Here is a 12482-nt window from a genome sequence, read left to right on the forward strand (position 1 = left end):
CCCCCAGAAAAGAGTTTGTGCCTAGTACAAGGTTTCTTGAGATGTTGAACTGCCTTTGCTAGTGGATTTTAAGTTTCTTTACCTCTTAAATGATCCATCCTAGGTTTACCTTTGAAATCTTTTGTTAACTTTGGCTAAGTGGATAAGTATTCTTTCACAGCCTACCTGACTGTCATGAACCCTTTTGATATTTATGAACAAACCTTCCTAAATAACTGACTTCTAGCTAACTTTGGGATGCTTCAGAGGGCCCCTGAGACCTCCCAAAGAGAGATATTTATTAAACAACCTGAGTTCATTTGGCATGTTAAACTACATGGGAAGTGTTGTTCAGAAGGAGTGATTGAATCTTCTCAAGTTATATTGTATGGTTGATGCTACTAATATAGATATCCTAGAAGTTATGTGACATTCATGAAAATCTGATATGTTCTGATAAAATGCTGTCAGTTATAATTTGAGTTATCATATTAAAGTGTTTCAAATCACAGCAATGACCAGATTTACTTTGTCAATTTCAATTTAATCAGATTTTCAACATGCCTTCTGTGGTTTCACACTGATGCCTTTGCAAAAATACTGCTACTTCCAGATATACGGAAAAGCCGCAGCCGCCGATTCCGGAGCCGGGGTAGCTGCCGCCGCCGCCGCCTCTGCAGCCGCCGCCGCCGCCGGGAGGAGTGGGCTTGGGAAGGACGTGGTCACCGCGCCCGGAGCTCCGCTCGCAAGGTTCTCTGCTCCCTGCAGTCCTCCCACGGGAATGACCATGGATAAAAGTGAACTGGTACAGAAAGCCAAGCTCGCCGAGCAGGCCGAGCGCTATAATGACATGGCTGCGGCCATGAAGGCGGTCACGGAGCAGGGGCATGAGCTTTCCAACGAGGAGAGAAACCTGCTGTCGGTCGCCTACAAGAATGTGGTCGGTGCCCGCCGTTCGTCCTGGCGTGTCATCTCCAGCATCGAACAGAAAACTGAGCAGAACGAGAAGAAGCAGCAGATGGGCAAAGAGTACCGCGAGAAGATCGAGGTCGAGCTGCAGGACATCTGCAACGACGTGCTGGAGCTGTTGGATAAATACCTTATTCCCAATGCTACACAGCCAGAAAGTAAGGTGTTCTACTTGAAAATGAAAGGCAATTATTTTAGATATCTTTCTGAGGTGGCATCTGGAGACAATAAACAAACCACTGGGCAGAGCGGCTGTAGCCTGTGAGCTGCGAGATCCAGGGACAGAGTCTCAGCCTCGCTGTTGCCGCCCAGAGACTGCTGATCCCCGTCCGTCCGTCGCCACCTACTCCGGACACAGAACATCCAGTCATGGATAAAAACGAGCTGGTACAGAAGGCCAAACTGGCTGAGCAGGCTGAGCGATATGATGACATGGCAGCCTGCATGAAGTCTGTAACTGAGCAAGGAGCTGAATTATCCAATGAGGAGAGGAATCTTCTCTCAGTTGCTTATAAAAATGTTGTAGGAGCCCGTAGGTCATCTTGGAAGGTCGTCTCCAGTATTGAGCAAAAGACGGAAGGTGCTGAGAAAAAACAGCAGATGGCTCGAGAATACAGAGAGAAAATAGAGACCGAGCTAAGAGATATCTGCAATGATGTACTGTCTCTTTTGGAAAAGTTCTTGATCCCCAATGCTTCACAAGCAGAGAGCAAAGTCTTCTACTTGAAAATGAAAGGAGACTACTACCGCTACTTGGCTGAGGTTGCGGCTGGTGATGACAAGAAAGGGATTGTGGATCAGTCACAGCAAGCATACCAAGAAGCTTTTGAAATCAGCAAAAAGGAAATGCAACCAACACATCCTATCAGACTGGGTCTGGCCCTTAACTTCTCTGTGTTCTATTATGAGATTCTGAACTCCCCTGAGAAAGCCTGCTCTCTTACAAAGACAGCATTTGATGAAGCCATTGCTGAACTTGATACATTAAGTGAAGAGTCATACAAAGACAGCACGCTAATAATGCAGTTACTGAGAGATAATTTGACATTGTGGACATCGGATACCCAAGGAGACGAAGCTGAAGCAGGAGAAGGAGGGGAAAATTAACCGGCCTTCCAACTTTTGTCTGCCTCATTCTAAAATTTACACAGTAGACCATTTGTCATCCATGCTGTCCCACAAATAGTTTTTTGTTTATGATTTATGACAGGTTTATGTTACTTCTATTTGAATTTCTATATTTCCCATGTGGTTTTTATGTTTAATATTAGGGGAGTAGAGCCAGTTAACATTTAGGGAGTTATCTGTTTTCATCTTGAGGTGGCCAATATGGGGATGTGGAATTTTTATACAAGTTATAAAGGTTTGGCATAGTACTTTTGGTACATTGTGGCTTCACAAGGGCCAGTGTTAAAACTGCTTCCATGCCTAAGCAAAGAAAACTGCCTGCATATTGGTATGTCCTGGTGGGGAATAAAAGGGATAATTGGTTCCAGTCACAGGTGGTGTTGTGGGTACTTCTTAGGTTTGGAGCACTTACAAAGCTGTAGTAGAAATGGATATCCCATGGATATTGCATGTTAAACCATGTGTTATCTGTGGAATACTCAGACGCAGTGTGCACACTGTTGACTGCAGCTACAGAAGTGTTCCTTTAGTTGTGACCCAATTTACTCTGGATAAGGGCAGAAACGGTTCACATTCCATTATTTGTAAAGTTACCTGCTGTTTGCTTTCATTATTTTTGCTACACTCATTTTATTTGTATTTAAATGTTTTAGGCAACCTAAGAACAAATGTACAAGTAAAGATGCAGTAAAAATGAATTGCTTGATATTCATTACTTCATGTATATCAAGCACAGCAGTAAAACAAAAACCCATGTATTTAACTTTTTTTAGTTTTTTTTTTTGCTTTTGTGATTTTTTTTTTTTTGATACTTGCCTAACATGCATGTGCTGTAAAAAATAGTTAACAGGGAAATAACTTGAGATGATGGCTAGCTTTGTTTAATGTCTTATGAGATTTTCATGAACAATCCAAGCATAATTGTTAAGAACACGTGTATTAAGTTCATGTAAGTGGAATAAAAGTTTTATGAATGGACTTTTCAAAAAAAAAAAAAAATAAACAAACCACTGTGTCGAACTCCCAGCAGGCTTACCAAGAAGCATTTGAAATTAGTAAGAAAGAAATGCAGCCTACACACCCCATTCGACTGGGCCTGGCACTTAATTTCTCCGTCTTTTATTATGAGATTCTAAACTCTCCTGAAAAGGCTTGCAGCCTGGCAAAAACAGCGTTTGATGAGGCGATTGCTGAGTTGGACACGCTGAACGAAGAGTCCTACAAAGACAGCACCCTGATCATGCAGCTGCTGAGGGACAATCTCACTCTGTGGATGTCAGAAAACCAGGGAGACGAAGGAGATGCTGGGGAGGGAGAGAACTAATGTCTACCGTGCTTCGTGATCTCTTCAGTGTCACTCTGTACCCTCCACATATATCCCTTTGTGCGATAAAAAAAAAAAAAAAAGAAACGTACGTCGACTTTCAATTTTTCACAGCCTCAGCCTAGCAAAAATGGTCCATGGGATGAACAGCTGGTATTTGTATCTAAAATTCAGATTGGTCACATAAATGCCACGGCATTCTGAAGTTTTGATTTTGATTAACATTGACAGGATTACTATGTGTTTCATTAAAAAAAAAAAAAAAACTGAACACTGTGATTATGGGGTTTTGTAATTCAGCAGAACTCTTACTGCTAGAAAAAAAATAGACCTGAATTATGTGTAACTTTTTGGAAAGTTAAATTTGATTCAAAACAGTTGTCCCTGAAATACAGTTCCATTGTAAAGTTGTACAGAAAGTTATAGATTCTATTGTGACACTGGGACTTGGAGTGGGTCACCTCTCGTTTGGCATTCGAGTTTTACAGTAATTTCTAGTGATTCTGCCCATTCTGATCAGGGCTTTTAGACACTTGGTATGTTGGGGCTTGTTGCCACTGAAAAGTTCGTGACCACAGATGGCCACAGTGTCTTCCTCCATGGAAACTCGAAGCCAGAAATGAACATTCCTGGCGGCAGATAACTGGGTTATGACAGCATGCAAAGGTCCAGTGCTCATAGACCACCTGTGACTCCAGCCCCTTCCCCTATATAGCAGCATGTTTGCTGATTGGCAGCTTGTGCTTAGGTAGTGGAATCTGTTTTCCCTGTAACCATGAGCTCAAGATGGGAAAAAAAAAGCCGTGTATCTTATGAATGGCCTTATCTGTTTCCTGGGTAATACCTTTAAGAATAATGTTCTGCAGAGATTGTCTTTCACTTGAGGAGTTAAGTACTCAGTGTTTGGGTTCTTCCTAGCTCGGGGCTTTAAAATTTTGAAATCTAAACATTCTTTCCCACAGTCCTTTTTGACTGTTAACTTTAGTCTTCTCTAAATTTCTGTCCTGCTTCCGTACATTTTTTTCTTTGTGCATTCTCTCTCTTTGCCTTTTGTTCATGATTTAGTACTAGATGGGCAGGGACAGGGGGCCCACAGGGGGGTGAGGGATGTTGGCGAGCACTTTGGTGAGCCAGCCTTGCTTCAGAGAGTTGAAAAGAGCTTGCCACGTTTCAGCTCTGTCTTCTTCCAGTTCTCAGCACGGTGGTTGCTCTTCAGTCACACCAAGATCTGACTCCAAAAAGTATTTTTAAATACCCATGGTTTCTCTTTATATTGCAGCCAACCCTGATAATGCTTGTTAGCACCTGTCACCAGCTCTCCCAAGGGTACCCATCCCGTCAAGTTCACAGACAAATGTCAGGGAAGTTGCATGAACACAGCGATGGGGAGAGTCAGGAATAGCCCGGCCTACCAGTCTCAGTCTCCACCTTCCTCCCCGAACATTCCACGTAGCCGTAGTGTCCCATCTGTTTGTCCATCTGCTGAAATAAGAAAAGAAACATTCATGCACTGATTTCAAACAAACCAAAAGGAAAAAAAGAAAAAAAAAAAAAAAAACCTCTCTCCTTTCTAGCTGAACAAAAATGTGCAGTTAATACTTGCCGCTTGAAAATGCAGTAGTGAATGTGGAACGAGCCTGTCTGTATATCTGGTAGCTCTCTTGCTTTGTTTTTCCTCACCAGTATTCTGCCTCACGTTTGCTTCTGTGATGGTTATATTGCCTAGCAAGCACACCCGTGGTTGTGAAAATAGTATAGCAAAAAAGAAAAAACCCCGGTTATTGATGTACTAGATTTGTGTATGTCTTTTAAACAGTTCTAGTTTCCACCTTACACGGAATAATCAGGAAAAGTGTAAAAACTTAAAAGTGAAATAAAAATTTTATCAGTTAGTTGGCTGATGCAAAAAAAAAAAAAAAAAGATAAACGGAAAAGACTTTTCTAAGCTTACCCATAAACAATTTTTTTGTTTGTTTGTTATCTGGTAAGCTGGTACCAGATTGGAATTTAGTCTCCTCTCTAGGTTAAGAGAACACACTTTTCTTAGAATGCGGCTTTCAATCACAGATTATCAATTTCTTTACCTTTCAGTGATTTATCTTTGTTTTTATAATTTTTTTTTTTTTTTTTTTTTTTACACTTCGGTAAAGTAAATAACCATTGTTTACGATTATGGTACATGTAGGATGGAGCAAGCTTTCCCCACTCCTACAAATTCTCTTAACCCCTCATATTCTTCTGATGGGACCAAGGTCTCACTTCCCTCCAGAGGGACAATCCAAGCTTTTTTATCAGCTGATCTGCCCCTGATATCAGAGTCAATTTGAGCACTGTTTGGTCTATAATTTAGGCATGAAACTATGACTACCTAAAGGAAAGATGACTTTTTGATGCAGGATGGCCATGATAGTCCTTGGACTTCAGAGAAAATTGGTTAAAATGAAACTTTTCTTCCCCCCCCCCCCTTGGAAACTGCAAAGCTGGTTCTTTTAGCATATGCAATTGAAAACATCTAGGTTGTTAGGTCAGTTTTCATTCCAGTCCCAAAGAAAGGCAATGACAAAGAATGTTCAAACTGCTGCACAGTTGCACTCATCTCACACACTAGTAAAGTAATGCTCAAAATTCTCCAAGCCAGGCTTCAACAATACATGTGCTGTGAGCTTCCAGATGTTCAAGCTGGATTTAGAAAAGGCAGGGGAACCAGAGATCAAATTGCCAACACCCACTGGATCAAGGAAAAAGCAAGAGAGTACCAGAGAAACACCTATTTCTGCTTTATTGACTGTGCCAAAGCCTTTGACGGCAGGTATCACAATAAACTGGGGAAAATTCTGAAAGAGCTGGCAATACCAGCCCACCTGACCTGCCTCTTGAGAAACCTGTATGCAGCTCAGGAAGAAACAGAACTGGACCTGGAACAACAGACTGGTTCCAAACAGGAAAAGGAGTATGTCAAGGCTGCATATTGTCACCTTGCTTATTTAACTTATATGCAGAGTACATCGTGAGAAATGCCGGGCTGGATGAAGCACAAGCTGGAATCGAAACTGCCAGGAGAAATATCCATAACGTCAGATAGGCAGATGACACCACCCTTATGGCAGAAAGGGAAGAAGAACTATAGAGCCTCTTGACGAGAGGGAAAGCGGAGAGTGTAAAAGCTACCTTAAAGCTCAACATTCAGAAAACGAAGATCATTGTATCTGGCCTCATCACTTCATGGCAAATAGATGGGCAAGCAGTGGAAACAGTGGCAGACTTTATTTTGGGGGGCTCGGAAATCACTGCAGATGGTGACTGCAGGCATGAAATTAAAGATGCTTGCTACTGCTGCTGCTAAGTCACTTCAGTCATGTCTGACTCTGTGCGACCCCACAGGTGGCAGCCCACCTGGCTCCCCCATCCCTGGGATTCGCCAGGCAAGAACACTGGAGTGGGTTGCCATTTCCTTCTCCACTGCAGGAAGGTGAAAAGTGAAAGTGAAGTTGGTCAGTCGTGTCCGACTCTTGGCGACCCCATGGACTGCAACCTACCAGGCTAGTCTCTCCATGGGATTTTCCAGGCAAGGGTACTGGAGTGGGTTGGCATTGCCCTCTCCGAAAAGATGCTTTACGGCTTGTGCCTTAGCCAGACTACTTTGGGTTAGAGGGCGTTTTTGAGGAGATCGAGTGGGGAGCAAATCAGAAGGCTGTTGTAGGTGTCCTGGTATACGATCTCAGGACCTGAACAAGGATGGCAGTGGGGATGGAGAGAAGGAGCTGCAACGGAGAAAGATTTTAGTGGATATGACTTCACAGCTCAGTAGTTAATTACAGACAGGGGAAATATGAGCAAGAGGCAAAGAATGACGGCAGGCTTCTAGTCTAAGGAACTGACAGCAAAGCCTGGAACCATACTTGCGTGGTTGAGATTCAATCAATGAGTAACTTGTGCTCAAGCAACTTTCTCCAAGGGGAGTAATTCCACCATTAAACTGTAGAAATACTGTTCCTGGGCCCTCATACGTGCAAGTCCCCGAGCACTTGGCATTTCATGAGAATGACGATCGCTCTTTATCTGGTCATCCAGGAAGGCTGTGGGTTTAGGAACGAGGATGGGCTTGTTTTAAATAAAGGGTGCTGAGAGCCTTGCAGGATCTTGGGCAATCAAATAGCTTCCTGAGCACTGACATTTATTTCTTAATTTTTAAATTTACAATTCATCCAAATCTTGCAGTCCAAAGCAAACAAACAAAACATGTGAAAACATCACAGAAAAATAATATCTGAAAATATCTGATCGCCTTGTGATTCGTAGGGGATAAGCCTAAACTGCCCTTGAAATTGAGGGCCTAGTGAATATTGGCCCTCAGATCTCATCATAATCAACGATGAGCAACTTTTGAAGAATTGCCAGAAGTATTTTCAAGTTCGCTGACTTCTCCTGAAGTCAAGATTGCTAGCTGTGATGATTTAAAAATCACTAATTGATAAACACCAATACAATTAGTTAACATCCACATAGCCAATGTCTACGGAGCCAGGCATAACAGAGTCTACATTAATCAGATGGGATTCCTATTTTGCAGTGCAGTTGATGAGACAAGTTACACAAGATAGGAGATAATATAAATGAAAAGTGAAGCTATATGAGCAGTGCTTTGGGGAATAAACACTGATATGTAAATCGTCACTTCTGCGAAGGATTATCTCATAGATCCAGCCTATGATTTCCTAATCTGTTCATAGACGTCAGTGTTTAAGTAAGGGACTTTACTCCAGATGGAGCAAAGTGTGAATTTTCCAGATCCGTCAAATTGAATCCTTCAAGAAACAAATCATTTTTTGAGTCAACTTCTCTTAGAGATCTCTGAAAATTGAATTCTACCTTACAAAAACTTCCAACATTTCTGCCTGGAAAAATCAGAGTAGATGGAGCTGTGGTAGCCCATTAGGAATATTCATAAGTATTCAGCCCATGGAGGACTGCACTTCCCCACTCCCTTGGAAATGAAGTGTGATCACTGACTATCTTTGGCCGGCGAAATATGCATCTAAGTGTCTCTGTCACTTCTGTTCGACGCTTCAAGGGTCAGCGTGTAAGTCACACATTCCCCTCCTCGCTACTGTACTGATGATGCAAAATGTGTGTGCAAATAAAGCCTCCCTCAGACTGGGTCTCTGAGACAGGAAAGGGCAGAGACCCCTGCTGTCCCACACTGACCAAGTAAGTAGCATGAGCTAAAAGTTATCTTTAATTGTTTTAAGCTCAGAGTGTTGGGGGTGGGGGGATGGGGGGTGGATTCATTCCTGAAGGGATACCTAGCCTGTATTATATTGGAATTCTATTTAACCATTAACGGACAGAGCAAGGTCATTAACATCATGGCGTTGTTTGAAAGTGGACACTTCACATTAAAATCTAGATTTCTGGCGCCTGTTGGCAAAGGCCCTGACACGTTTATACATGGTTGATCCCTTGAGCACATCAACAAGCAGGTATATATTCTCCAGCTCATGACAGCCCTCGTGACTCACTATGACCATACCTGAGCAGTCTTCCTCCCTGAGGGGGCGTGTAGATATTTGACTTTCATCCTCTATCCTAAACGGTCTAAGCATCATCCACGTACTGTGCTGACTGTGGTCCACTAGATTGCATCTCATTTCCAGTTACAAACTTCAGTGACACTTGTAGCAACACAAAAAAGTACAAATATCCTCAATACACCACAACGAAATCTCTTAAGAAAAGAGATTTTGGAATTCAGTTTCCTAGGTTCAAATACCGGCTCTACCATTTTCTATCTGTATCTGGATGGCCTTGCCAGAAGAGAACTCAGCTTTCAGCAAGGTACCACCTGCCCCAAACATCCACTTGTCCAGCAGACTAACAAAAACATGTTAGGAAGCACACATTCTTCCTTTTATTTATTTATTTATTTATTTTTTTTTTACCTTTTGGATCCTAGCTCCCCAACCAAGGACGAAACCTGCGCCCCGCCCTCTGCATTGGAAGCATGGAGTCTTAACCCCTGAACTGCCCGCGAAGTCCGAGGAAGCACACATTCTAGAGGGACTAATTCAGCATTGAAAACAACCTTTATCCTGTGCTCCTGCTCAGTCGCTCAGTCGTGTCCAACTCTTTGTGACCCTCATGGACTGTAGCCCACAAAGTTCCTCTGTCCATGGCATTTCACAGGCAAAAATACTGGAGTGGATTGCCAAGTCCTACTCCAGGGGATCTTCCCAAGCCAGGGAGCGAACCTGGGTCTCCCGCACTGCAGGCAGACGCTTTCCCATCTGAGCCACCAGGGAAGCCCCTCGCTAGGTACCTGGAAAGGGGGAGGCGGGCGAGGCGCAAGGCACGCCCTGCGGGCCACCGGCCGGATTTCGACCACCACCACCGCCGCCGCGTCCCCGCCCGCGGGCCTCGACCCTGCCGGGCCCGTGACGCATGGGGGCCCCCAGTGCGCCGGTCGACCACCGCCCGGAGGTCCCCGCCGACGCCAAAAGACCACCCCCACATCCCCCCGAAACGGGCAGAGCCCTCCCCCACCACCTCCTACACCGGTACGGCCGCCCCCCCGGACCCCGTCCGCTCCCCTCAACCACCGGGGCCCCCTACCCGCGCCCGCGGCCCAGGCACCCTCCTCCCTCCACCACCAAGGGCAGAGAGGACGGGAAGCGTGGCGCCAAGCGGGCAGGGACACGACAGAGGTGAGAGGGCGAGAGACAAGACAGCCGCGCGAGGCGTGGGGGGGGGTGGCCGGGAGCAAGCCCCGAGGCTCGGAGGGCGTGAGGAGGCGTCTGGCGACCGCGCGTCAGGCCCAGAGCAGCGGACGACGACCGGCTGAGGCAAACAGGTCCAGGGCCAGCGGCGGGACGCGTCGGGCAGGCAAGCGGCCCAGCGACGGGGAGCCGCCAGCCGTCACGCCGCACAGCCCGCAAGACGCAACCGGAGGATCCGCGCCGTGCGGTCTGCAGCTGGGGGGAAGGCAGCCATGGCCGGCGCCGCGGGCAAGGCGCCCGCGGTGGGGTGGGGGCGCGCTGAGCACCTCCCACCACCACCCCCACCCCACCCCACCCCACCCCAACCCTCGGACCCAACCTCGAGGGAACTTGGCGGGGAGGTCGGGCGGAAGAGGGACACCGGAGACGCCGCCACCGGGCGCGGGTCAAGGGTGGCGGGGCGCCCGGCCGAGGATGGAGGGGCGGGCGGGAAGGCGGAGGAGAGCCGTCTTTCCCACCAGACCCGCACTCTGCACGCCGCCCCCCACCTTCTCCCGCGGCCCCTCTTCCCCTACCACCGGAAATGCCACCGGACCCGACTGCCCGCCCGGCGCGCGGCGCCTTCCAGACGTCTTTCCCTCCCTTACCTTCCCATCCGGCACCTCTGGGGTGGAGGAGAGGCTCAGGAGCCAAGCAGGGCGAGGAGAGACCACCCTCCGCTCTCAGAACCGACCACATTAATGATCCTTCCGCAAGTTCAACTACGGAAAACTTGTCAGCTGATCTGTCTATAATTCAGGGATAAAACTATGACTACAGAAAGGAAAGATGACCTGACCTAGGATGGCCATGATGTTCTATAGAACCAGAGAAAACTGGTTAAAATAAAAAAAAAATTATCTTGGAAACTGTAAAGCTGGTTCTTTTGCATATGCAATTAAAAACATAGCTTGTAAAAAAGGCCTGCCTAGGGCAAAGCTTGAAGTTAACCATTTTCTTAGAAAACAATGCCCACTTTGCCTGAGACCTCAGCCTTGGGCAAATGAGAACTTCAACACCCCCCTCCTCCCCAAATAAAGGGAAGTCAAAGAGATATTTTCAATCTTAGGCGGAAAACTAGAAGATCTCTGTGTGGATTTCTGTATGTCTCAGTGTGAGTCTTCTGTTTTTTGATAATATTGCTGAAGCTGTGAGTGAGTTCTTATTTAAATAATCTAAAGAAAAGGAAGCCTGCTGGGTCCTGCCCCTGGCCTGTGGGGCCTCTGAGCACACCGGCCCTCTCCCGCTGGAAGACCTCCCCGGCTGCCTCCAAAGGCCGCTTTGCAAGCACTCTCGCCGGCTGTTCCCGCCAGCCGCGCAAAATGCTCCCAAGTCCGGGAGAAAAGCGCTTCGGGGTGGTGCTCTCTCCCGGTCCTTCCCCCTGAGCCTGAGGGCCAGGCAGGGGGTCCACACTCCCAGGCCAAGGCAGAACCACATGCACACGTCTGTTCCTGCCCCCTGCACCGGCAGAGAGCTCGGGGGAGCCAGAGTCTGCTGAGCACAACCGGCTCTCTCCCGCTGAAAGACTTCCACGGATACCTGCAAAGGCCGCTTTGCAAGCACTCTCGCCGGCTGTTCCCGCCAGCCGCGCACAATGCTCCCAATCCCGGGAGACAAGCGCTTCGGGGTGGTGCTCTCTCCCGAACTTTGCCCCTGAGCCTGGGGGCCAGCCTGGTGGTCCACACTCCTAGGCCAAGGCAGAACCACATGCACACGTCTGTTCCTCCCGCTTTCCGTCCAAGAGCTAGGGGGAGCCAGAGTCTGTCAGGCAGCTGCTGGGCTGGCCGCCTGTGTGGGAAGAGGCATAGTCGACCTAGGTGCGCACTGGACTCATGCTCTCCCTGCTTCCCTGAAGAAGCTGGGTAAAAGAGGTCTTGGCCGTCCAGCCCCTTGCTTGTCCCTTCCCTCTGACGAGGCCCTCTGAGTTCCAGCACCTTGCATTGTGGAGATCGCCCCTGTCAGCAACGTCCCCTCCAAGGAGGCCTCAAGCGAGGCCTAGGCCCAGGGGAAAGGCGCCAGCCGGGATGAGCCTGGGGAGGCACGCGGGCATGTCTGGACCCAGACCCGCAGCCTGCCCCTTGTTGGGGCAGTAGCCCCGGAGGCCAGGAAGGTCTGGGCAAGGCTGGCCAGGGGCAGGGGACTTGCTGGGTCCTGCCCTGGCCTGTGGGGCCTCTGAGCACAACCGGCCCTCTCCCGCTGGAAGACCTCCCCGGCTGCCTCCAAAGGCCGCTTTGCAAGCACTCTCGCTGGCTGTTCCCGCCAGCCGCGCACAATGCTCCCAAGCCCGGAAGAAAAGCGCTTTGGGGTGGTGCTCTCTCCGGACCTTTCCC

The 12482-nt window shown here is 47.6% G+C and overlaps 2 protein-coding genes across 2 annotated transcripts; both read left to right on the top strand.

Annotated features, from left to right (window-relative positions):
• Nucleotides 1-247: 247 nt before the first annotated feature.
• On the top strand, nt 248-1776 carry LOC122453085 (14-3-3 protein beta/alpha-like). Its single transcript, XM_043486941.1, has one exon. The coding sequence runs from the start codon at nt 563-565 to the stop codon at nt 1211-1213; it is 651 nt and encodes a 216-aa protein (XP_043342876.1). The 5' UTR covers nt 248-562; the 3' UTR covers nt 1214-1776.
• Nucleotides 1303-5292, top strand: LOC122453084 (14-3-3 protein zeta/delta-like). Its single transcript, XM_043486940.1, has 2 exons — nt 1303-1725; nt 3074-5292. Exons 1-2 carry the CDS (start codon nt 1318-1320, stop codon nt 3398-3400), a joined length of 735 nt encoding a protein of 244 aa, XP_043342875.1. The 5' UTR covers nt 1303-1317; the 3' UTR covers nt 3401-5292.
• Nucleotides 5293-12482: the final 7190 nt, after the last annotated feature.

The sequence above is a fragment of the Cervus canadensis genome, chromosome 14 (assembly GCF_019320065.1).
Source record: "Cervus canadensis isolate Bull #8, Minnesota chromosome 14, ASM1932006v1, whole genome shotgun sequence".
Taxonomy (NCBI): domain Eukaryota; kingdom Metazoa; phylum Chordata; class Mammalia; order Artiodactyla; family Cervidae; genus Cervus; species Cervus canadensis.